The sequence below is a fragment of the Rhinatrema bivittatum genome, chromosome 2, assembly GCF_901001135.1.
Source record: "Rhinatrema bivittatum chromosome 2, aRhiBiv1.1, whole genome shotgun sequence".
Classification (NCBI taxonomy): Eukaryota; Metazoa; Chordata; class Amphibia; order Gymnophiona; family Rhinatrematidae; genus Rhinatrema; species Rhinatrema bivittatum.
In genome coordinates, this window is record NC_042616.1 from 18,196,783 (window position 1) to 18,218,571 (window position 21,789).

Consider the following 21,789-nt stretch of genomic DNA (forward strand, 5'->3'; position numbering starts at 1 on the left):
ACGGCGAAAAGTACAATTAAAATATATTATATATGAAGGGTGTCAGCAAACCGGGCAAATGTGGAAAAGCACCTAAAATGTGGTAGCCCGGACCCCTTTATCATTCACCCACACGTAAGTTACAGTTGTGATGTTATCAATATCACTGTCCATTTTTTTTAAGCACTGTCTTAACTCATATAAAGCCCACCAATAAGCAATTGCAATGGGAAAATCAACATGAAATAAGAGACACAAAACTCCCCAGCGTCAGATTTCCTGCATAAGGGAAGACTTAATCTTAAGCCAAAATCTCCTCTTCTTAATGAAATGCTCTGTCCAGACCTGTCAATCTCAAATCGAGTGAAAAGGGAGGCAGACCGACTCGACCGCCACTGACCTATGGCAGGAGAGCGTATCTGCACGCAACATTTTCACACAGAGAATAGCTGTGGACTCCACGTCCGAATGCATCTTCAAAGCGCCTTACTTGGGTTCGTCCATAGGTCCTGGGAACTGCGGCTACTTGGCAAGGGACGCATGGGCCCTGGCATCTTCTACAATTACAACCCCGCTTTTCAAGATCCTTCTGTGTTTTGTATTTACCCGCGGTACTAATTTGCGGGACAGAGCTGTACACTCTGATTTTTCAATGACAGACTCTTACCCATCCTGTCTTGACGCCAGATCGTGCCCCTTGTGGCCGTTGCTCTGTCAGTGAGGGTATCCACGTGTGCGAATGAGATTTGAGTTTGCCTCTGTAGACCTTTTGATTAATCTCGGTTACTCCTCTACTTGTCAGACCATTAAATGTCTGTGTAATACGTTTTACATTGGCAAAACCTCCTGGACTATTTGTACGCGCGACTGAGCCTTGGAGTTGCTTGAAAAACAACCGTTTATCTGCTCCTCTGGTGGAACGCTGCCTTGGACTGGGGCATATATTTGAAGAACTACGGTTTTGTGTATTAGATATAATCTTTCAGAAATGGCACTGGGTGAGGGGGAGAGGCGTTTCTCCCGTCACCTATTTCAAATGGAACAAAGGTGGATTCATCGCCTAAACCCTCTGATGCCTGTTGGACTCAATTCCGAGTGAGAGAGAGCAGTCACCCTGAGGAAGTTCCAGAAATGTGCAGCCATCGGCCTTGTGGGAAGTGCTCAGTTTGTCCACAGTCATTTAATGGCACAGCATTACCTTTTGAGGGCCGGTCTAGGTACAGGCTGCAGACTTTAAAGTCATGTGATTCGAAAGAGGTTGGGTATCTCTCGTGGTGGACTTGTCATTTATTGTACGTGGGCAAGACTAGTAGACCTCGTAAGACTAGAATGATTGAACATCGGAGCTCAATTGCCCTCACCAAGATTGCAGGCACCATTAGTGGCTCACTGTTTAGCCCACAATCCTCCTTTTTCAGATTTTGGGTTCGCCCTGTCGGAGAAAGTGAGCCATCAGATGAACGAGAGCCTGTTGGGCCTCTTGTCTGACACTGCTTGCAGCCTATTGCGAGGTAAGAGGCAGTCGATTAAAATCGTTGCACTTGAATTATATCTGATGCTGTGTTCATTTTGATAGCTCATTTGTGCTAACATTTAAAATGATATTGAATTAATTTTGTGGATTGGGCGCTTTTTTTTTTAGTGATATTCAGATAAATGTAGGGAGATCCTTATCTTATAACATTTTATTCCTCCACACGTGACCCCAACATTTAATGTATCCAAAACTACTTTCTGCACACCAGGTTTTGAGCCAGGAATTGACGTTATCTATATGGCATAGCTTCTCATTTCCCTTTCCATGAACAGGTAATTCTTCCAGAAAGGCAATAGTCTTTGCCATGTATCTAATCTTCTTCCCTAGACTTTAGAAATACGTTTGTACTTCATGGACCCCATTTCTAGTGAAATCATTGGGTCCCAGATGGATGATGGATGATGGATGACCACTCCAGATGGTACTGAATGCCACTGCAAGGATCCTTACCAAAGCCAGAAAAAGGGACCATATCACACCGATCCTCCAGTACCTCCATTGGCTTCCCATCAAATACAGGATTCAGTTCAAAACCTGCATGATGATTCATAAGGCCCTACATAACATCTCTCCACTCAACTTAACCTTCCAGCTTCAACTACACTCTTCCAAAAAACCAATCAGAAGGGCTTACCAGAACAGAATGATCACCCAACCTGCAAAATCTTCCCTAAGGAAACGCGCTCTATCCACAGCGGGCCCGTCTCTCTGGAACTCCCTACCACCGGACCTCCACCTTGAGCAGTGCCATTCTACTTTTAAAGAGAAACTCAAGACTTGGCTCTTCCGTCAAGCTTTCCCTGAGAGCTAAAAACAAGAAGAACAACACCTATCCTGTCTGACGGCACAGATACAATGTTTATTTTGCTTCAGTTATATGTTTCATATTTGGGTTACTAACCTGATCCTAGTTGTTTCATAATAGATTGCATTTTATGATAGATTATCCGTTCATTATATTCGATATGTTCCTTGTAAATCGCCTCCCCGGCGTTAGTTACCTCTGTTAAATGTGAACCGGAGTGATATGTATTGTATACAGGAACTTCCGGTATATAAAAACCATAAATAAATAAATAAACAAATAAATAAATAAATAAATAAATGATAATATTGATTTCAGAGTCCTTACTTTCTTCTATAATTGCCTTGACCACCTGGTTTGCATTTCTTTTTGCCGAGGACCCTGGAAGGCATTTATCATTTGTTTCCCTCCCCCAACAACATTACTTCTCAAATTGGTTCCTCTTGATGACCGAGTCTCCTAGAAGAAGAAGTATTCTTTTTTTTTAAATTATTTATATTTTATTGGGTTATAAACAAGGAAATACAAAATATTGCGATACCTCAATATCACAGTGTATGTGAAACACAGTTCATAACATCAAGAGTTACATAAAGTGCAACGAATCTGCTTGCTAACAAAATGTTAACATACAGGAATATAGCAAAATGCAATAACTGAACCCGCTAAGTTACAATCATCCCATAAATTAACGTGTCTAAGCCATACTACTGTTATCTCAAATTCTTCTTCTGACGTGCCTAGTTCCCCTGTATTATCCCCCTTCCCCCCCCCCCCCTTGCTCAAACTCATCCGCTCCTATCCGGCAAGTCAACAGTATAAGGAGAACAATGGAAGTTAAAGTTGAAGATAAAAGTAAGAGTTGAGGTTGTGGTAAGAAGATACTGCAGTAGTGTAAGTGTATAACTCCTGAAAGGCCTCTGTCGACTATACAAACTTTGCCCCCTATGACATTAAATAGTGGTCTTTCCCTTCACATACGGTTCCCATCTTTTTTGGAATTTAGGTAGCTGATCATTTCGTAGAGCCGTGAGGTGGCTTAAATGATACACCTTATCCAATCTGGCAAGCACATCGCCTATCGCAGGTGCCTCAGGGTTTTTCCACCAGTACGCAATTTCACACCGGGTCGCGAGAACCACTTGCATTACTAGTGATCTTTGTCATGTCGTCCCCACCTCTGGGGCAACAGGCAATAGGCATATCTTGGGGTCCATTGTTACTGTGATCTTTAGTGTACTTTGAATATAAATCATGACTGCCAGCCATGTCCGTTCCACTTTGGAACAGCCCCACCCCATATGAAAAAAGGTTCCAACCAATCTACACATCCTCCAGCACTGGGCATTAGGCCGTAAGGACATTTTATGCAAACGTTCTGGTGTTAAGGACCAGCAATACAATAATTTGTATCCATTTTCTTTTAGATTCGCAGATAACGAACTACCGCCTATTCGTAAATGGCAGTTCTCCCATGCTTTTTCAGACATATTTCCAGCAATATCCTATTCCCATTTCAGCTGGGGTGTGGGTTTAGCTCCCTTCTCCCTATTTACGCATATAGCCTGGAGATGGGTCTTCTAAAAATGTCGGCATTCTCGCAGTATTTAACGAACATGGGCTTCCCCTGACCTAGCAGCACTGCTAATCTATGCTTGGAAAAAATATGGGATAACTGTGAGTATGTATAATAATCTGACATAGGAAGGGAGTATCGTTCTTGTAACTCCGAGAAAGGTATAATTTTATGATCCTTCCATAATTGACCCAGTGTAGTGATCCCCTTGCTTTGCCATCTCCCAATAAATGCTCTATCCATTCCTGGAGGAAACAGTGGGTTATATAGAAATAATGTGTGATGGGAGGCTATATTGTTTCCTATAAGTTTCCCTTTCCATTTCAGCCAAGCTTGCATCACCACCGCTGAAAATGTTGTCATTCTAACCCCCCGTACTTTATGTGTCGCCCAAACTCTAGATGTTAAGGGCAGGTCTCCTGCCAATACCCTCTCTATCGTTATCCAAGGTTTAGGCTTTCCTTTACAATGCCAGCTGACCACCACTGCTAATAAATTAGCGACGTAGTACCACAATAGGTCGGGGAAGTTAAGCCCCCCATTCAGTTTATCTTTATATAAAACTGATCTGGATACCCTGGGTGGTTTCCTTTTCCATACAAAACAAAACAGTTTTCTTTGCCATAGCTTTAGTACTCTGACAGGGACGCTTACTGGAAGCGTCTGGAAAAGATAACAAAATTTAGGTAAAACAGACATTTTTACTGCTACTATGCGACCCATCCAGGATAGATTTGTTCTGTCCCAATGGTCAAGATCTTGTTGGATTGACTTGATGAGAGGGTCATAGTTTAATTCGATCGTCTGTGCTAGATTAGTACTTAACTTAACTCCCAGGTATTTTATCCACTGTTTGGCCTTCTTAAATGGTAATTGGGCTGCTAATGCCCCAAACGAGAACTCTTCCATGGAGATATTCAGCAGTTCTAACTTGTCCTCATTCATTTTAAACCCTGACACCCTCCTAAATGTTCAGATCTCCTGCACTAGTTCTTTTAAGGATGTCTCAGGTTGGGTAACAGTGAATAGTAGATGATCTGAAAAGAGAGAGATTTTGTAAACAGACTCAGCCACTTGGATCCCATGAATGGCCTTGTGTCGAAGGACTATTTCAGCTAAAGGTTCAGCAATAGGGCAAACAAGAGAGGTGATAGGGGACACCCTTGCCGAGTCCCCCTTTTAACATCAAATGGAGGGGAATATGCTCTATTGATCTTTATGCAGGCTTGAGGGTGATCATAAAGTTTGGCCACCCACGTCGTGAAATTAACGCCCAACCCCATTTTTGTAAGTACTTGAAATAGGTATGGCCAGTGAACCCTATCAAAGGCTTTTTCTGCATCTACTGACAGGAGTGTTGTAGGAATGTTATTCTGCTGCACATACTCCATTAGCTCGACGACTTTGCGAACATTGTTGGACGCTAGTCTCCCTGCTACGAACCCTGATTGATCAAGTGCTACTAAGGTCGGAGCTACCTGACCCAACCTTCTGGCTAAAATTTTGGCTAATATCTTTAGGTCTATATTAATGAGCGATATCGGCCTATAAGAGCCGCATAATGTGTGGTCTCTCCCCAGTTTTGCCAGGATGGTGATCCCCGCTGTGTTAGCTTGTTGAGATATCTGTCCAGTTTTGCTCAAATCATTAAACATATTTGTTAGGGGGGTTGCTAGTAACGTCCCAAATACTTTATAAAATTTCCCCGTATACCCATCCAGTCCTGGAGACTTCCCCATCCTTAACTCTTTTATGACCTGGAGTGTTTCTGTTATTTTCACCTCTCCATCTAAAAAGCTCTTGTGCTTCTACATCCAGCACTGGGAGGGGGATATCATTGAGATAGTGGAATATCTCTTGATCACTTATCGTTGCATCAGAGTCATACAGCTCCTGGTAATATTTATTGAACCTCTCTCCAGTCTCTGCTTGGGAGTAAATTATATTGCCTATCAATATTTCGTATTTTAGTGATTTGCGTCTTGGCCTCTTTTTCTTTTAATTTCCTTGCTAGTTGCCTGCTAGCCTTGTTACCATACTCAAAATGTTTGAGTAGATCTAGTTGGTGTGCCACCCTTCCCAGCTCTAAGTCATGTAGTTCTCTACGTGCCTCCTTTAGTTGTTGGGTGATATGGGCCTCCATGTGCTGGTTATGTCGAAGTTCTAACATGGCAATAGATTCCAGGACCTGTAACCTCTTTCTTGCATTCTGCCGTTTAGTGTACGCTGCTCTTGAGATAAATAACCCTCTTAACACCGCTTTCAGACTCTCCCATAATATGCCCGGAGAAACCTTTCCGGTGTCATTAGTATCAAGGAAGTTCTGGATCGCTTTATTCACCTCATCTACAAATTCCTTATCTTCTAATAATCGGTCATTCAGACTCCAAAATCTGGTCCCGTGATCCCCTCCCTTCTGACACAGCTTTATCCATATCGGGAAGTGATCAGACCACGTTGTTACCAATTTCTATTTCTAGGATTTGGCTCACAAGTGCTTTATCAATTAAGAAGTAATCGAGTCTTGAGAAGGAATGATGCGGATGAGAAAAATAGGTGTAATTACATGATGTGGGATTCAACAGCCTTCACAAATCAGTGAGTCCTCTGTCCTCTATTAGACGTTTCACGCTTGTCTCCCTTTTTTCGCCCCTGCAGTTCCCGAGCCAGTATTATCTAAATATGGATTCCGGGTGATATTAAAATCCCTTCCAATGATTAGGTGTCCTTCTGACCATTCCCCTATTATTTCAGATACCTTTTGGAGAAATTCTGCTTGCTCATTTGTGGGAGTATAATAAGTTAACCATTGTATACAGTGTAGTGTGTATGTTCACTTTCAACAAGATATATATCACCCTTCTACATCCCTAAGAACTGTGCCCACTGCTGTGGTAATGTGATTAGGGAGCAATATACCCACCCCACAATATTTCCCCCCCTTGGTGGCAGCAGCATGGTAATAGTGAGAATAGTCCTTTGAGGATAGAAGTTTCTCAAACCTTTTGGTAGGTGTGTCTCCTGGCAAAACACAAATGTCTGCCCTCTGAGTTTTCATATCATGGAAGAAAGTTTTTTCCTTTTCATCAGAGTATTCAACCCTTTAGTGTTTATGGAAACTATTTTTAAGCTATCCATCTATATAGATAATAAAGTGTTTGCCACCTCTCATACCATTCCCTCTTGGCTCAGCTTTGTATCCTGTATAGACACCATGCCTTATCTTCCTTTTTTTACCCTGTTCCGCAGCTTGTCTATCTGACTTCCATGCCAAATGGTGCTTGCCTGTGTCCGTCCCGTCACCCCCCTTCGCCCCCTCCCTTCCCACTTGACCCACTATCACTCCTGTGGGTCTCTCCCATGGAGAGTGATGTCATCACCGAGCAAGTCCCCCCCTTACCTCCCTCCTCTTCTAGTCATACATAAACAGTCTTACTGCCTCTTGACCATATAACAATGATATAAACAGAACATGTAACTGAAACTAACAACAAGGCTAACGTTTCACCTTTATACCCTCTGTGTAGGCCTGAAGTCTATATGAACTTACTACGGTAATACCTCGGGAATGTCCCTTCGCCTCATCCTAGGCCTTTAGATGCAGTGGAATCCCCTGAATGTCTGCGCAGTCTTTTCCCACCTTTGGGAAACTCTTTGCCATTTTGGGTTCTCACGTTGGAGTGCGGTCCCCAGCGTCCCTGCAGCCGTAGACCGTCTTTCCTCAGTCAGGAAGACCGCCGCTTATAGGATATCCTCAGCTTCTGGCACTTTTTGGACCCGAGAAGTGATGCCATTGATGGTAAAACTGAGTCCAAAAGGGAAGAGCCAGCGATAGCGAAAATTTTGGCCCCGAAGCGCTTGCACCACTGCCCTGAACTCACGTCGTTTTTGTATAGTGGTGAGTGCCAGATCTTGAAATATTTCAAATCTTATGGCCGTTCCACGTCACATAGCCTTGGTTCCTGGCAGCGCTCATCACCTTTTCTTTAACAGCAAAATTGTGGAAGCAGGCGATTATCTCTCTTGCCTGATTGTTCCTCGGTGCCCCTAAAGTCCTGTGTGCTCTGTTCAACTTGATGGTTGTTGTGCCCTCCAGGTTGTTACCATCTTCCAGCAGCTGTAAACAGATTTCCTGAACCACCTGGGAGCAGTCTGCATATTCTGCATCTTCAGGGATGCCACGGAAACGGAGGTTTGACCTCCGCATTCTGTTTTCCATGTCCTTCAGATGTCGGGATAATTCTTCCTGAGTGTCCTTTAATTTTTTTGTTGTTCCTCACTAAGGTACTGGGCTGTTTGTTGCTCCTCCAGGCCTTCCTCCGCAGTGTCCACGCGGCGCGTCAGCTCAGTGACTTCCGTTTTTAGGCCGGCCATTAAATCTTCCATCTCCTGGCGGTATTGTGCCATATCATTGCGCAGTGCCCCAAACCATGCCTTAAATTCCGCCCAGGAAGGTATGGCACTGTCTCCCCACGCTGTCTGCCCAGAAGTTACCTCCTCCTCCGTTCCCGGCAGCAATCCAGGCCTGACCGCCATTTTGTCCCTGTTGCGACCGTCGCTGCCCCACATCTCCACTCCGCCCACCTTACTGCATTGGCGACTCCCTCCGGGATTGATGGAAGGCTGGCTGCCACTGCGTCTCTTTCGACCTCGTCCGGCATTCCCAGACCGGCCCGACACTGCAAACCGCCATATTGACCTGATGCCTAGGGGCGGGCGGGCGCGCGCGGCCCCACCTCAAGTACCAGAAGTGGCGCGAACCTCAGGGGCGTCCCCCTGAGACGACTTCATCCGCTTCAGATATTTAAAGGTCTCTGAAATGCTAACAACTCGAGTTAGCAAGGAATGGCAATGGACTCGCTTTGTCTTTCCAAGCTACTCTGCCTCCTCGGACTTACCAGGGGTACCCGCTCCTCGGGGGCCTCGCTCTCTCTCTTACTTTGTAGGTTGCAGTCTGGAACCGGTACTCGCTCCTCGAGGGCCTACTTCATTCCAGCTCCTGGGCTTCTATGAGTCATTGCGTGAGTGTTACCATCGGGTTCGGTACATGTACTCTCCATACCCTGCCTACTCACTATATTTCATTTTCTCTACAGCTCAGCCTCCAGGGATCGCTGTTCCAGTATCTGAGGGACTACAGCCCAGCCGGGCATTCCAGCTCACTACTGCCACCTCTGGTGGTTCAGTATACTGTCTAATAAAAGAACTAGTGTGTGTCTGTCTCCATACTCTGAGCCTGACCGGTGGTTCCTCTCGGGATCTTCCCCCGGGGGCATGGTCATCTGCCACCGGTCCAAGAATCCACCCACAACTCTCCTAAGTAATAACAGATTGCTAACTCCTTGCACAGATTAATAACCGTCCCTCTGCTCCATTTCCAGCTCCACCGCGGCAAAAAAGAAGCGCTTTAAGTCCGTTTTTTTCTTAACGGAGGTCATGCTTTCTATGAGGGAATTGCTGCGCCGTTTTTTGTGAAAAAGAGGGTTAAAGCTGCCGATGTTGTCTGATTTTGGGAGCGGGGGGGTGGGGGGGGTAAGCAGCCCGGAGCTCAGGCGTCCATCCTGCGCGGTGACGTCATCCACTCTCTCGAAGTATTCTTTTTGGACTGCTTTCCTTTCCGACATCCCTTCCTATTCTTCATTTCCCAGTGCAGAAAAGACATCATTTAAGGGCAGTGGCAGGGCGAGTGGGTGCCTCTTCATCCCAGGTCTTATTCTGCCAGCGCCCACGGTTATCCAATTATTCTTGGGTTGCTGAATTCTGGAGGGTTGACTTCTCGATGGGAGCAGTGGCAGAGACGCAGGATGCATCAGAGCTGGTGAAACTGAGTGTCTGGTAGTCACAGGGCTTGGTCTACTCAGCCCACGGTAAACCATTTATTCCTGGGTTTCTGAATCTTTTGTAGGATATGGGAGAGATAGTCTGGACGCTGTAATGAAGGAGAGGTTATTTGAAACCTGGACAAAGTTCCCTTTCAGGTGAATTAGCTTCTTTTTCATGACAGGCAGCTGAAGGCAAATTGGACCAGCCTTAATTCCCCAAATGATAGTCCTCGGGATATAAATACCACAATCGTTGCACTGAATAAAGGACATTTTGCTAATAGTGACTAATAAACAAGGTGTGAGATTGGTAATTAGGTCCTATATTATTCACTTAAATCCTTGGAAGATCTATTTAAGAAGAATCTTATCGTGCCATATAGCTGTGTTATAACCCTTGTGGTATATGTCATAATAGCTATATTAATGCTGTATAAGAGAAGCTGGATTATTGGTGTTATTGTGAATAGGTAAATAACTAACCCACTTGTTACGATCCTGCTCACAGAGCCCATCCCGTGGGCCTAACCCACTGTTACGATCCTGCTCGCAGAGCCCATCCCGTGGGCCTAACCCACTGTTACGATCCTGCTCGCAGAGCCCATCCCGTGGGCCTAACCCACTGTTACGATCCTGCTCGCAGAGCCCATCCCGTGGGCCTAACCCACTGTTACGATCCTGCTCGCAGAGCCCATCCCGTGGGCCTAACCCACTGTTACGATCCTGCTCGCACAGCCCATCCCGTGGGCCTAACCCACTGTTACGATCCTGCTCGCAGAGCCCATCCCGTGGGCCTAACCCACTGTTACGATCCTGCTCGCAGAGCCCATCCCGTGGGCCTAACCCACTGTTACGATCCTGCTCGCACAGCCCATCCCGTGGGCCTAACCCACTGTTACGATCCTGCTCGCAGAGCCCATCCCGTGGGCCTAACCCACTGTTACGATCCTGCTCGCACAGCCCATCCCGTGGGCCTAACCCACTGTTACGATCCTGCTCGCAGAGCCCATCCCGTGGGCCTAACCCACTGTTACGATCCTGCTCGCACAGCCCATCCCGTGGGCCTAACCCACTGTTACGATCCTGCTCGCAGAGCCCATCCCGTGGGCCTAACCCACTGTTACGATCCTGCTCGCAGAGCCCATCCCGTGGGCCTAACCCACTGTTACGATCCTGCTCGCACAGCCCATCCCGTGGGCCTAACCCACTGTTACGATCCTGCTCGCAGAGCCCATCCCGTGGGCCTAACCCACTGTTACGATCCTGCTCGCAGAGCCCATCCCGTGGGCCTAACCCACTGTTACGATCCTGCTCGCAGAGCCCATCCCGTGGGCCTAACCCACTGTTACGATCCTGCTCGCAGAGCCCATCCCGTGGGCCTAACCCACTGTTACGATCCTGCTCGCAGAGCCCATCCCGTGGGCCTAACCCACTGTTACGATCCTGCTCGCACAGCCCATCCCGTGGGCCTAACCCACTGTTACGATCCTGCTCGCAGAGCCCATCCCGTGGGCCTAACCCACTGTTACGATCCTGCTCGCACAGCCCATCCCGTGGGCCTAACCCACTGTTACGATCCTGCTCGCAGAGCCCATCCCGTGGGCAGGCCCTTCACCTACCCCAGGCCGCTGCTGTCTGTCTTCGTGGCTTATTGCCGCCAGTGAGTAGCTGTTCCTTTGCGGCATGGAGCCGCCGCCGCTGACCTTCCTTTTCGCGGCCTGTGCCATTGCTGGAGCTCCGCCTCCGCAGCGGGGGTTTCCCCGCTGGGATTCCTCTGGGTGGCCGGAGACCGGCGCCGACGCTGCCTCCTTCATTGTGGCCCTGAGCCGCCGCTGGGACCACTTCATCCTGCGGCCTGGAGGCCGCCCCCAACGCCTGCCTGTCCCTTTGTTTGCGCGGTAGGGGCGCTGCTGTCCTTGGTCCTGCCCCCGGGCCCTCTAGGTGCCGGCGCACGCCTCTTCACTGAATTTAAAGGGCCAGCAGCGGGAAAAGCCCGCAGCCCCACCGGAAGGTAGTTTCAATCCACTTCCTACTTTAGCCCTATAAAAGGGCTCATTTTCCTGTTCCTCAGGGCCTTCGGATCCAGAATCCACAGTTGTCTGTGTTCCTCTTCGGGTCAAGGCCCTCCATGTTCTTCACTTGTTTAGATGGCTCTTCGCTTCGTGTTCCTGGTCTCCTTGTCCTGATGTTCCTGGTCTTGTTCTCCGTCGGAGCTGCTTTGTCGCCTGTTCCAAGTCCTGATGTTTCGTGTTCCTGATGTTCTGGTCCTGATGTCTTAGTCTTCACCTCTGCAACCAATTCCCAGATTCCTTGCGTCCACCTTTCCTGGTGTGCCACCATCGTGGTCCGTGACCAGCCCAAGGGGGGTTGTGTAGGGTGCTTCGTGGTACAAGGTCTTCTTCTCGTCTGCAGCACAAGCCTCCAAGAGACTTGTTTTTAATGCCTTGCTTCTGAGAATCCTGAGTCTTGAATCCTGTCCCGGTCTTTGGAGTCCCTTATGTCTGCTTCTGTCCATACCTAAGACTCTGCCAGAACCTGGTCCGCAACCAGCCACAGGCGGCTGTGTAGGGCGCGCCCCAGTGCAGGCCTCTACTGAATCTTCGTCATGTTCCAGTCTCAAGTTCCACTTCCTCGGCTGGAGTCTGCTTCGCGTTCAGCATGGTCCGCGACCAACCATGGGCGGCTGTGTAAGGCGTGCTGTGATGCAGTTCTGACCCAGTACTTTTGTCTGAATCCTGAATCCTTGCCTGAGACCTTCTGAGAAACCTGAATCCTTGTCCAAGGCTTCTGAGTAACCTGAATCCTTGTCTGAGTAACCTGAATCCTTGTCCAAGGCTTCTGAGTAACCTGAATCCTTGTCTGAGTCTCCTGAGTATCCCAGTCTTCGTCTGAGTCTTCCGAGTAACCTGAGTCTTTGTCCGAGTCTTCCGAGTAACCTGTCTTCATCCGAGTCTTCCTAGTTCCTGAGTTTCTGTCTTGTCTTGTTCCTGCCCTCAGCCTCCGTCTGGCCTCACGCACTCTTCGTTCCTAAGTGACGGGTCTGAAAGGGCTACTCTTGTGACCAGCATTGCGTTGCTGGGTCACACTGGTGCGTGTAGGTTCAGCGGAGGGCTGATCCTGCCTTGTTCCTGCTCTGAAGTCCCTTGCCTTGGTTCCAGTCCTGCTTTGTTCTTGCTCCACCCGTGCTTGCATGCTCTCACCTCCCACGGTGTGCCTTGGGGCTCTTCCCTGAGTCATGCCATGGTCCAGGGGCTCACACTCTCCCATGAGCTAGCGACTGCGCCTCCATGCTCTCAACATCAGCCGAAGGCCGCAACACCCACGTTGTATGTTGTATTGTGCTATACAGCAATTTCAATATTTATTGGAAACAATGCCATACATCTGTATGATAGTCCATGAGAGACATACTACATAGTTGAATTGTCATTGTCTGTTTAAGGAAAACTGTTGACGTGGGTTCATTGCCGATTATTTAAATGTATTCAATGTCCTCTGAAGAAGCTGATTTTTCAGCCAAAAAAGGACCCATTGTCTCAAAAACTTTCCAAACGCAGACATAAGCCAGGGACGTAGATCACTTACGAGCTTGGAGCAGAATGGAAATAATCTCTTCTTTATATCCCTTGCATCTCAAACGGCGCCGTTCAAACGCCATGCCGCTAGACAGAAGCAATCCGCCTGGTCGAAAAATAAGGGACCCTGCCGAAGAAGACGAGGAAGGTGGCCGAGACGAAGGGAACCGTCCGTTGCTAGATTTACCAGATCCGCGAACCACAGCCTGCGGGTCCACTCGGGGGCCATGAGAACGACCTGTCCCCGATGAAGCTCTATTCTCCTGAGAATTTTTCCCACAAGGGGCCAAGGTGTAAATACGTAAAGGAGAATGTCGGACGGCCAAGGAAGGGCCAGGGCATCCACGCCCTCCGAGCAATGTTCCCTCCAGTGGCTGAAGAACCTGGGAGCCTTGGCGTTGGCTAAGGTTGCCATCAAATCCAGGTGAGGGGGACCCCATCGAACAATCAGACCCATTGCCTCCTCTGACAACTCCCACTCGCTGGGTTCGAGAAGTTGTCGGCTGAGGAAGTCTGCTTGAACATTCTCCTTGCCTGCTATGTGAGAGGCCGCTAGGCGATCCAAGCGCCTCTCCGCCCAGGCAAAAAGCTTGCTGGCTTCCAGCACCACCAGGAAACTTCGGGTACCCCCCTGATGATTGATGTAGGCTACCATGGTGGAGTTGTCCGAGAGAACATGTACCGCTTTGAGCGGATTAGGGGGAGAAAGACCTTGAGGGCCAAGCATACCGCCCGGGCTTCCAGGCGATTGATATGCCAACGGGACTGTCCTGGGGACCAGTGTCCTTGAGTTGTTTGAGAATGGCAGACCGCCCTCCACCCAGAGAGGCTGGCATCCGTCGAGACTATGATCCACTCGGGAGTCAGAAGAGGCATCCCCTTCAGGAGATGCACCAGCAACAGCCACCACTGAATGTCGGAAATGGTAGAGTCGGAGAGGGGGAGGATCTCCTGGGACTGTTCGGTCACTGGGTGCCAGCGGGATAACGCTTTCTGTAAAAGACACATTTGCACAAAAGCCCAGAGCACAAGATCGATAGTGGAGGCCAAGGTCCCCAGTATCTGCAAGTAATCCCATGCCGTGGGGAGCGGCAGAGAGATAAAACTGCGCACTTGATCGTTACGTTTCAGCGCCAGAGAATCCGGGAGGAACACTTTTCCTACCCGTGTGTCGAAGCGAGCTCCCAGGAATTCCAGGACTGGGAGGGTTGGAGACTGCTCTTGGGGAAGTTGATAATCCAGCCGAGGGAAATGAAGAGCAAGAACCTGGTCGACGGTTTGTATGCAAAGAGTGGATGACTTGGCCTGCATGAGCCAGTCGTCCAGATAAGGGTGGACCAGGATTCCTTCGCAGCGGAGAGCTGCCGCCACTACCACCATAATTTTGGTAAAGGTGCGGGAGACGGTGGCAAGGCCGAAAGGAAGTGCCAGGAACTGGAAGTGTTGATCCAGGATGTGGAACTGATGATACTTCTGATGGTCTGGTCGAACCTGAATGTGCAGGTAAGCCTCCGTTAAAATCGAGGGAGGCAAGGAACTCTCCCGGACGGACCGCAGCTGTCACCACCCTCAGTCTCCATTCGAAAATGGAGCACCCGGAGGGCTCGGTTGACCCACTTGAGATCCAGGATTGGACGGAAGGCATTGTCCTTCTTGGGCACAATGAAGTAAATGGAATACTGGCCGGTGCTGGGATAATCACCCCCAGATCCTGGAGCCTGGTCAAGGTTTGGCACACTGCGGACCTCGAGTGGACCGCAAGGGGAGACGAGATGAATATCCGGTAAGTCCCAGGCCAGTTCTAATACGTAGCCTTTTTCTATCACCTCGACAACTCAGTGGTCTGACGTGATTTTGGCCCATTCCTCATAAAACAGAGAAAGACGCCCACCTAAGTTTCGTGCGGAGGATTAGACCGGCCGTATCTCATTGTGGAGCAGTCTTGGTGGCTGGGTGATGCTTACTCCCATCTCAGAAGGCACAGCAGCCACGAAAGGAATGAGACCAAGACTGGGACTTGGAAGTACCACCCCATGGGAAGGAACCGCGGCCACGTGTGTTGTACCGACACTGTCCGCGGAAGCGGGTATGCGTGGGAAAGAAAGACTTAGACTGCTTAGGGCGGTCCTCCAGCAGCTTATGGACTTTATTTTCGCCCAAAGACTTAATGAGCTGTTCCAGGTCCTCTCCGAAAAGCAACTTGCCCTTAAAGGGGAGTGTGCCCAGCTGTGCCTTAGACGAGGAGTCTGGGAACCAGTCGCGCAACCAGAGACGGCGTCTGGCCGAAACTGCGGAAACCATTGCCTTGGCCTGAACGCGAAGCAAGTCATACAGGGCATCCGCGTCATATGAAATGGCGCCCTCTAAGCATTCCGCCTGCTCCGCCTCTGCAGACGGAAGGTCCTGGGTGCTGAGTAATTGTTGCATCCACCTGAGGCTTGCCCGCTGCATGAGACTGCTGCAGATTGTCGCCCGGACCCCTAGAGCTAAGACCTCAAAGATCTGCTTCAGATAAAACTCGAGCTTGCAGTTTTGGACATCCCGCAACGCTGTGGCGCCCACCACTGGAATAGCGGTATGCTTGGTGACCGCAGCGACAGAAGAGTCCACTTTTGGAATCTTCAGCATGTCCAGGCAATCCTCGGAGAACAGGGAGAGCTTATCTATAGCCCTCCTGATCCAGAAGCCCGGCTCCGGGGCTTCCCATTCCTGTAGAAGCAGTTTCTGCATAGGATGAAGGGGAATGTATGCAGGAGTGCCCTAAGTCCCGCCAGGACCAGGTCCACGTTTGGTGGCATTGCCGCCATCACAGAATCATCTGGCGGAGCATCAGTCCCCAATTCTTGTAGAACGAAAGATATGAGAGGCTCCAGCTCCTCCCACTGGAATTACCGGAGGACGTGGGGATTGTCGCCCTCGAGCGGGGGGGCCTGAGCCCAAGCCTCCTCATCAAATTCATTAAGAGGGTCCACGGGGGGCTGTGGAGGGTCCACCCGCACCCATACAGGGCCTTGTGGATCCGGAACCGCGGTGGGGGGGGACGGGACACTCCTCCTCCTGCAGGCTAGCTAAATATGATTTGTGCAATAGGAGCACAAAATCCAAAGATGATATTCCTATGGGGGGGGGGGGGGGGTGGTTTAAAACTGGCAAATCTCGCTCCTCTGCACCCTGTGAGGCAGAATCAGCATCGGGAGAAAAACCCAAAATGGCCGCCGTTCCAGCGGTTTGCCGAGTCGGGAACGGCCTGGCCATGCGTCGTGGAGCCTGTCCCTGGGCTTGAGTTTTCGGCGCCGGAGGGGCCCTCCCCACCCGGGAGGCATCTGGAGCACACCCCATCTCTGGAGAGCCGGGAGGCCGGCTCTCCACAGGCTAAACAAAAATTTGAACGCGGCATGAAGAAAGCAGCACAGCCGCGAGAGAAATCAAAAACAGCCGAGTGGGGAGTCCCAGAGGAGAGGAGCAGGAGATCGAACCCCACTCCCTTCCTAAGAGCCAAAACCTGCCTGCCTCTGATTTTCCACTGCATTAATAGTATTTACCATTTTTCTTTTTTTAAACTGTAGAGATAAAGATTAGCAGGGGAATGCGCTTCCCTGAATATGCACCCGAGGCATAGACGTCCCGAGGCAAGGCAGAAGGCTGAGGGGGAGTGACTGGCACCACCAGTATCGCCCCAGGTAAGGAGGTCACCGGGAAGGGAACCTAGGCTGAGCAAGTCAAGGGGCAAAGCCCCCCTAGAAACCCCAAGAGCGAGGGAGACAGGGCCGTCTCCCTGACACAGTCAGATATACAAATTTCAATTAAAGATCTCTTCTTTTTCTATTTATTTATTTATTTATTTATTTATTTATTTTAAATCAAATAAAGAACAAGTAATACTTGCTTGAGCTTGCCCCCTAAGGTAGAAGCAAAGAAGAAAACCCCGTAAGGGAAGGGCAAGCTAACAGAGAACCGCAGGGTGAGCTGTCTGGCATCTGCTGGAGACAGACAAATACTGAAGGGCTGCAGGGTAGGCTCTGTCCTGATATGGGATACTGTTTCAGTTTTGGTCTGTCTCCATCTGCTGGACAGGAGGCTCAACCCATGGTCTGGACTGATCCAGGTACGAACAGGGAACCTGCGTTTATTCGTTCTGCATCTAGAAAGATTGTGGAGGAGGTTGATATCCCAGGCATACACTTGGGAGCTTCTGAGGCAGAGGTGGCAGTGTTTGCAGAGGACCTTTCAGTCTGCTTCTCTCACACGAGGCAAGCTCTGGGGACCTTCTTACACTTGCTAAGCGTTTTTTTTGCTTCTTTTTCAGGTCTACGCATTGACCTAGAAAAACCTTTGGCGTTGGACATCTCTGGGTCACCTCAGGCCTCCTGGGATGGTGATTTTTCATTGAAATGGGCAGGGGATCCTTTTACTTATTTAGGATTTGTTATTCCATGGTCGAATTTATCTGATTGTGTTGTTCTGAGTTGTGCTGTTCTGAGTCTCCCTATCTCAGCAGAAACAGGGGATACATTTCAGACAATGTCAGGGGCTGCTCTCATGTGAAAAGACCCAAACCACCAATCTCTCAGGTACCGTCCCAGACAAAGAGCAATGCAGGAGCTGCAGTCAGGAGAAAAGTCACAAATGACCTTCAGTAATTCAAGCTCTTGGGTCTGATAAAGCTTCAGATAATGTAATCCTTACCTAGGGATGTCAGGATCTCATAATTCTCCTTCATCACCTCCCTGTAAAGCTCCTTCTGCCCTTCATCTAAATACCCCCACTCCTCCTGGGAGAAAGAGACAGCGATGTCCTCAAACGTCACCCGCACCTGAAACACAAACCAGAAACACTCAGAGACACGTGGAGGGGCTCAGCGTGCATGAGATCTCAGCTGGAGTTATTCTCCTGAAGAGAGGACGCCAGCTTCCCTCTCCCCCGGGAACTGCCAGACTTTTATTTATGTGATTTATATTCCACCTTTCAGCACTTCAAAGCAGATCACATTCAGGCACTGCAAGCGTTTCCCTCTCTCCCAGGAACTGACAGACTGGAGAAATTACTTACCTGGGTATAGTGTACTCCTGCTAGCAGTGGAGACGGATCAGATTTCAATCTGACATCAGCCCCTAGTACATATACCCCTGCAGGAAGTGCAGCTCTTCAGTATTCTCCTCGAAAAGCATTGTGGATATATGTGTGACTGACTTATTCAAGTTAATCAATCACTTTTCATAACTTGGTTAAACGTTAAAACTTGATTAACGTGATTAACTTGAACTGGTTGATTGACTATAGCTGGAGACCATCAGTGTATTCAACCAAAAAGCGTAGACACCCGACAGGGTGGATGCCCTAGGTAAGTGAAAACGTGGCTTACCCTTGAATCATTGGAAAGACTATGCGTAACGGCAGCCAAGGGTGGGATGCTGAGTCCATCTGTCTACACTAAGGAAAACGAAATTATCAGGTAAGTAATTTCTCCCTTTCCTAGCGTGTAGCAGATGGACTCAGTACCAATGGAATGTATAAAAGCTACTCCCGAACCGGGTGGGAGGCTGCCCGTGATCCACTTAGTACTGCCTTGCGAATGCCGTGTCCTCTCAAGCCTGAGCATCTAGACGGTAGAATCTGGAGAAGGTATAGATGGAGGACCATGTCGCCGCCCTGCAGATCTCGGCGGGTGGCAGCATTCTAGTTTCTGCCCAGGATACTAACTGGGATCTGGTAGAATGGGCCTTGACCTGTAGAGGCGGCGGTTTGCCTACTTCTACGTAGGCCGCCTTGATAACTTCCTTGATCCAGCGGGCTATGGTTGCCCGCGAGGCCGCTTCCCCTTGTCTCTTTCTGCTGTGAAGGACGAAAAGGTGGTTCCAGATCAGTCCAGACCATGGGTTAAGCCCCCGTTCCAGCAGTTGGAGACAGACCAGAGTTCCGAGGCTCGCCCATATAAGGACGGAACCCACCTCAGTAAAACTATTGTCAAAGCAGAAAAGGTATAAGATCAAGCAAGTACCAGGATAAATAGTAAATTTAATTTAAAAGAACCAAATAACATAACAATTGAATGAACTGTGTGACTAAACGCTCTTGTATAACTACCCCTGATCATCGCAAGATGCTTCCGGTGCCTAACAGCAAATCCCAGAAAGATGATGCAGGAGACAAAAATAGAGAAAAAAACCTGTAAGAAGGAAAAAACCAAAAAACAAGATTAACAAGAACGAATTCGAGCGGACAGAATAAGAACGGGCGGGTGTCTGGACTGATCCGGGGTACTACAGGAACGAAAATTATCAGGTAAGAACTAACTTTCCTTTCCCTGTACGTACCCGGATCAGTCCAGACCATGGGATGTCCCAAAGCTTCCCTATAGAGGGTGGGACCCAGACAGTCCTGCTCGAAGCACCTGCCGACCAAAGAAACCAAAGGCTGGAGCCTGAACATCAAGTCGGTAGTGACGAGCAAAAGTATAAAGAGATTTCCATGTAGCCACCCTACATATTTCTTGCGGCGACACCGATTGAGACTCCGCCCAAGAAGTCGCTTGAGAACGTAAAGAATGAGCTTTAAGGCCTACAGGAATTGGTCAGCCCTTGCAAATGTAGGCTGAAGAAATCGCCTCCTTCAACCAGCGAGCAATCGTAGCCTTAGAAGCTTACTTCCCCCTGTTGGGACCACTCCACAGAATGAAAAGATGATCGGAAACCCGAAAATCATTAGAGACCTCAAGATAATGCAATAAGACTCGTTTGACGTCAAGACGGAGATCACTATTACCAGAAGCCACGAGATCCTCTGGTGAAAAGGCAGGGAGTTCAATGGACTGGTTAATATGAAAAGACGAAATAACCTTAGGTAAGAAAGAAGGTATGGTCTTTAGAGAAACGCCCGAGTCGGAAAAATGCAAGAAAGGGTCTCTACAAGATAGAGCTTGAAGCTCAGACACCCTCCTGGCTGAACAGATAGCAACCAGGAAAACTGGCTTGAGAGTCAAGTCCTTGAGAGTGGCACGACGAAGAGGCTCAAAAGGAGCCGTACAAAGAGCCTGAAGCACCAAATTCAAATTCCACGAAGGACAAATAGACCGGACAGGCGGCCTTAAATGCTTAGCGCCTCTGAGAAAACGAACGACATCCGGATGAGAGGCGACCGGCCGACCCTCAATGGTGCCCAGGAGAGAACCAAGAGCTGAAACCTGAACACGCAGAGAGCTGACTGAAAGACCCTTGGAGAGACCACGCTGAAGAAAAGAAAGTAAAACCGCAACAGAAGGCGAGCGAGCCGAAACACCCAACTCTTCACAAACATTTTCAAAAACCTTCCAGACCCTCACATAAGTAAGGGAAGTTGATTGTTTGCGGGCCCTGAGAAGGGTGGCAATAACTTCATCTTTATAACCTCTGCGTCTTAAATGTCTCCGCCTGTACCTGGATAGGAGTCTGCCGATGTTGAAGTGGCGTAGACTACAGGCTTCCTCCGAATTCTTCAAGTCATCTGCTGTTGGTAGCGAGATGGTCTGGTTAAGGTGGAAGTGTGAGACCACTTTGGGGAGGAAGGCGGGAACCGTGCATAGTTGGATTGATCCCGGGGTGAGCCTGAGGAACGGCTCATGGCAGGACAGTGCTTGTAGTTCCGAGATGCGGCGGGCTAAACAAACTGCCAGCAAAAACAGTCTTTAAGATTAACAGGCGGAGGGACAGGCCTCTGAGGGGTCTGAAGGCAGTTCCCGCTAGGAAATCCAAAACGAGATTGAGATTACACAGAGGTACCGGCCACTTTAGTGGCGGGCGAATGTGTTTGACGCCTTTCAGGAAGCGTGACACGTCCAGGTGAAAGGCTATGCTGTCGCTCTCGTTCTTGGAGCCGTAGCATGATAATGCGGCTATTTCCAGAGACACCTGTTGGCTTCTGGCTCCCCCCTGTCGGTTATGTAGGCCACTGTTGTGGCATTGTCCGACATTACTCTGACCGCTTTGTCTCGAAGTCTGTGAGCGAACCACAGACAGGCTAGTCTGACTGCCCGTGCTTCTAGGCGATTGATGTTCCATTCCGCCTCTTCTGTGTTCCACTGCCCTTGGGCGGTTAACTCCTCGCAGTGTGCTCCCCATCCTCGTAGACTGGCATCTGTGGTGAGTAGGGTCCAGGTTGGGGAGGATAACCTGATCCCCGGCTCATGTGGCTGGCCTGCAGCCACTAATGTAATTGGGTCCGAACTCTGCTCGGGAGTGATAGACGTATGGTGTAGATCTGGGACCGTGGGCTCCACCGTGATAGAAGTGAGTGCTGTAGGGGCCTCTTGTGGGCTCGTGCCCATGGCACAACTTCCAGTGTGGATGCCATCAGCCCGAGGACTTGCAGGTAATCCCATGCTGTGGGACGAGGGTTTGCAACCGGTTCCACAGTTTTGATCTCCTTGTGGGGGTCAGGCTGACCTTGTCCTCTTTGGTGTCGAATCGGACTCCTAGGTATTCCAACGACTGTGAGGGCTGTAGGAAACTTTTGTTTGTGTT

General features: G+C 49.1%; 1 protein-coding gene across 1 annotated transcript in view; it reads right to left on the reverse strand.

The window, feature by feature from the left end:
• The window catches only part of LOC115083610 (zinc finger protein 107-like), a 29,446-nt gene extending 11,410 nt beyond the window's left edge, over nucleotides 1-18,036 (reverse strand). The window contains exon 1 of the mRNA XM_029587531.1: nucleotides 17,981-18,036. Within this exon, the coding sequence (XP_029443391.1) occupies nucleotides 17,981-18,014 (34 nt within the window). The 5' untranslated portion in view covers nucleotides 18,015-18,036. The remainder of the gene's footprint in view (nucleotides 1-17,980) is intronic.
• Nucleotides 18,037-21,789: the final 3,753 nt, after the last annotated feature.